Below are 4,537 nucleotides of genomic sequence, written 5' to 3' on the forward strand. Positions count from 1 at the left end.
TCAAAGTCTTCTTATGTTTAATTATTCCTCTCTCTCCAGTTCTGTACTTGCATCATGCAGCTCTTCGGCAAGGCAGAAGATGATGGCTCTGAAGTGTCTACATTAAAAACAGAGGTTTCCTCTGTGGCACCCGTATAAACCTCAGACAACCTCTTGGAAACAAATGTACAGTACATCCTCTTGTGTTTCTTAAACAAATAATTTCCCACAACTTTATAGGAGATTATTAAGCTTTAACTCATGTGCAAACCTTACCCACAAAACCTAAATTGCTATTAGTCTTTGGAGGTTTTTTTTATCCATAGTTTTCGAAATAACCAGAGTCATACTATAGCTATTGTAGTGGTACATTATGGGAATATGTGTATATATAGTACTACTATCAATGTCTCTTCAAGTGGCAAAGAAAAAGTTGCCATCTTGGAAGGCATTCCCTTCACTCTTCAGTGGCTAAACTAGACAGCATCACTGTTAAGGAGAACTGAAATGAACTGCCATTGGAAATCTGATCATTTCAAAACTATGTGAACAATTTATGGTTTCAAAACCTCTCATTTTCAAAGTAACTTGTGAGGTAAACATTTTGTAGCCCTCTTGCAAAAACAAACAAAAAAAAGAATACATGTAAATAGATAATTGTGTGTATATATACAATGTATTTAACAATGTTTTTTTTCTGCTTAAAATGTCATGCATGCAGCAAAATGAAAATACCTTCTGGTCTCACTTTCTATGTTTTTCAACTGTTTATTCAATGTTTATTCACTGCTACCTGTTATGAATGATTGTTTAAAGACTAAACTCACATGACACACCCCATATGAACTCTCTTGTAAAGCGGATAGGATAGAGATTATCTCTCCAATCAGCCTAAAGAACCAAAGTGATCCACTTTCCTCATTATTGGTTTGTATTTACAGCAGTAAAAGCTTGAGCATAGAATGAAGTAAATGTAATCAGTGTCTGATTGTCAAAGACTACTTCCCGTTTTACTTCTTTATAGTAAAACCATTTGTATTGTCAAAATACATTTTCTCTAAGAATAATTGTTAAGTCAACTATTTTCTTGCATGAAGAGGATAAGCAATTTCGCCTGAATGCAACACCAAAAGCACTTCTTATCCAAGAAGGATTAACCTTAAATTCAAACCTTGGTCATGAGTTCTTCCGGGTCAGCATACAGCAATTGAACTTTGTGTGTGTGTGTGTGTGTGTGTGAAACCATTTCTGATTTAGATTTTAATCTCGATGAGGACATGGCTGGTATAAAACCCCACAGATTGGTTGCTAACACCATTTTGTTGGTTGCTAACACCACAACAGGTGAAGAGCAAGAGAAGCGAACCAGAAGACAGAAAAAGCTGCCAACAGGTAAAGGCAAAAAACACAACTGTGGCAACAAACAACTGGCAAGGCGAAATTTTAGAAAAATGTAATGACTGAAAGGGATATAATATATTGTCTTCTTGATTTGCATATTCTTCAGATTCCTTCTCAGAAATGGCAGAGGTTTGGGGAAATGCAGCTTATGCAGCCAGGCGACATAACGAAGAGACAACGAGAGAATCGTCCTTCACCTACACCAATAGCAATAACACCAAAGGTGGGAGAGAACAAGCAACTGCTTCTGCCTTGATTGCAACTTCCAATTCATATATTTTATTTTATTTAAATCATGAGGTTATGTTTCCTGTATGTATTGATGTTATATACAACATAGATGGCATAAGTGAAATTGTGCTTCATACATAATAATTTTAATGAATGAATATTATTGATGTAATTTACATTGCTTTTGCATCTTCACTGATCATTTAAAAGCATGTAGCTCATCTAACCAGGCACTTGCACCTGTCATTTTCTCCTTCTTACAAAATTATTTAATCTTTTTTCTTTCAGATCCCTTTGAGGGCCCCAACTACCACATTGCTCCAAGATGGGTGTACAATGTTTCAACACTTTGGATGATCATAGTGGTCATCCTCTCAGTCTTCACCAACGGCCTGGTACTGGTGGCCACTGCAAAATTCAAGAAGCTCCAACACCCTCTCAACTGGATCTTGGTTAACCTTGCTATTGCTGACATCGGGGAGACACTTTTGGCTAGCACCATCAGCGTTATCAACCAGGTTTTTGGCTACTTCATTCTTGGACACCCAATGTGTGTCTTTGAGGGATTCACTGTCTCCACTTGTGGTAAAATGCAGTTTTACATGGACAACAATTTGATATAATATTTAACAAGGAAATTCTACATTTCTACATAGTGCTGAGAAATAGTAATTGACAGTTGCTAGAGCACCATAGCATAGTGACAGTAATCAGAATGTCTCTTTTGTCTAATGTATATGTAAATCTTATACAGGTATTGCTGCTCTGTGGTCTCTGGCTGTCATCTCCTGGGAGAGATGGGTGGTGGTGTGTAAGCCTTTTGGAAGTGTCAAGTTTGATGCCAAATGGGCCATGGGAGGCATTATCTTCTCCTGGGTCTGGGCTGCTTTCTGGTGTGCCCCCCCCATCTTTGGCTGGAGCAGGTGGGTATTTCTCTTCTTATTTCACAGAGGATTCAAGTTCAAAACATGTAATTATTTAACCAATTTCTCTCTCTCTCTCCCTCCACCAGGTACTGGCCTCATGGCTTGAAGACTTCATGTGGACCTGATGTCTTCGGAGGCAATGAGGATCCTGGAGTCAAGTCCTACATGATTACTCTCATGATTACATGCTGCTTCTTCCCCCTGTTCGTGATCATCTTCTGCTACATCTTCGTTTGGCTCGCCATCCGTGCTGTAAGTGATATTTTAAATATACTATAATGTAGCAAGCAGCTATGTTGGTAAATACAGTAATGGTCAAGTGTACCTTTTGAAAAGGCATATTAGAGGGATAAATCTAACCATTTGATATTCCTTCTGAATGACCACAGGTTGCTGCACAGCAGAAAGACTCTGAGTCAACACAGAAAGCTGAGAAGGAAGTGTCCAGGATGGTGGTTGTCATGATTATAGCTTACTGTGTATGCTGGGGACCTTATACCTGCTTTGCCTGCTTTGCTGCGGCTAACCCTGGGTATGCTTTCCACCCTCTGGCTGCCGCAATCCCTGCCTACTTTGCCAAGAGCGCCACCATCTACAATCCAGTTATATATGTCTTCATGAACAAACAGGTAAATCGTAACAAGATTCTCAGACAGTTTTTATTCTTACCGATTTCATGTTACAAAACTCTAACAATACACATTTTTCTAAATGTTTCACAAATGCTTTTCTTGTGTACATTTATTTTATTTTAAAAAGCATCAGATCACGATGTGTTCGCTCACTTTGTAGATAGACATTCAATTTCAAAGTCTTCTTATGTTTAATTATTCCTCTCTCTCCAGTTCCGTACTTGCATCATGCAGCTCTTCGGCAAGGCAGAAGATGATGGCACTGAAGTGTCTACATCCAAAACAGAGGTTTCCTCTGTGGCACCCGCATAAACTTTCCATATTCATCAAACTGATCTGGAAACAGACATGTATGAAAGGAAACTAAAAGGAACTTCTCTACATTGAACTTGTATGTATGTTTTGCTGCCATGTGTTTAATCTATTTCCAAAAGCGAGTACAGGCTCAAAACATCCTTTGAATCAATGTTGATCTGGGGAGAATTGTACATATTCATTTGTAGATTATTTATACAACACTGAGAATTGAGCATGCATAAAATTGTTTGTTCATTCATTAAATTTCTGCCATGAAGCAAACCTTTATTTTAGACAGACTTGCAAATACACAACATTTATAAAAATATATTTGTATGTTATGTTTTCATTGGACTGTTTTATGATGAAAATAAAATATGTAGCAAACTGGAAATTACCATTTTGTTTTATGTTGTTTATATTACAATACGATAACCCATGATAACCCCCATCTGCTACCTTCTCCATAGTAAACGGAAACAATATCATATATACAGTATACAGTATATAGGATTTTTATTTACATCAAAAACATAAATGTGAATCAGAGACGGACTCTGATACAATTATGATAATTTCATATCTCACAAACAAGCACACGTCATTTTTCAATTCAATATCAATACTGAGATGGTACAACATGAGTTAGAATTTAATGTGAATGTGTGTTTTCTAAATAGCTCATTTGGTATAGAGTCTGTGTATGTAAAGGATTATCCAGTGACATTGGATTGGTCATACCCATTGAAGTAGCCATAATCTTGACCTTAGGAATTAAAGTGGATGGAAATGTGACCCATACTGGCCGGTTAAGTCACTCCTTATGCAAGGATGCTTGATCTGAAAAGTCATCAGGTTAATTCCCCTTTCGGACACGTGTGTCCAAAAGAACAAAGCCCTCAAGCTTCAGACAAAAATGGTCTGGTCTGTTTACCAGGCAGTGGTCATCTTAACTCTCCTCAACAGCTGCAAGACCTGGACCATCTACAGTAGCCACATCCATAGCCGCAGGAAGTAGAGGGGCTGAGGTGCAGCACTCCCCTGAAAAACCTGGATAAAAAAGAAAATAAA

The 4,537-nt window shown here is 37.8% G+C and overlaps 1 protein-coding gene across 1 annotated transcript; it reads left to right on the forward strand.

Annotated features, from left to right (window-relative positions):
- The first annotated feature begins 1,141 nt into the window (after positions 1–1,141).
- On the forward strand, positions 1,142–3,957 carry LOC115150844 (red-sensitive opsin-like). Its single transcript, XM_029694572.1, has 7 exons — positions 1,142–1,371; positions 1,487–1,603; positions 1,900–2,196; positions 2,366–2,534; positions 2,624–2,789; positions 2,927–3,166; positions 3,383–3,957. The coding sequence occupies exons 1-7, from the start codon at positions 1,257–1,259 to the stop codon at positions 3,479–3,481; spliced, it is 1,203 nt and encodes a 400-aa protein (XP_029550432.1). The 5' UTR covers positions 1,142–1,256; the 3' UTR covers positions 3,482–3,957.
- Positions 3,958–4,537: the final 580 nt, after the last annotated feature.

The sequence above is a fragment of the Salmo trutta genome, chromosome 16 (genome assembly GCF_901001165.1).
Source record: "Salmo trutta chromosome 16, fSalTru1.1, whole genome shotgun sequence".
Taxonomy (NCBI): Eukaryota; Metazoa; Chordata; class Actinopteri; order Salmoniformes; family Salmonidae; genus Salmo; species Salmo trutta.

What these genes read in the sequence shown, in the direction of transcription:
- LOC115150844 (XM_029694572.1), top strand. Translation starts at nt 1,257, where the DNA reads ATGGCTGGTATAAAACCCCACAGATTGGTTGCTAACACCATTTTGTTG. An exon ending in ACAGAAAAAGCTGCCAACAG is followed by an intron (nt 1,372 to 1,486) that starts GTAAAGGCAAAA and finishes CATATTCTTCAG; the next exon opens with ATTCCTTCTCAGAAATGGCA. An exon ending in ATGTCTTCATGAACAAACAG is followed by an intron (nt 3,167 to 3,382) that starts GTAAATCGTAAC and finishes CTCTCTCTCCAG; the next exon opens with TTCCGTACTTGCATCATGCA.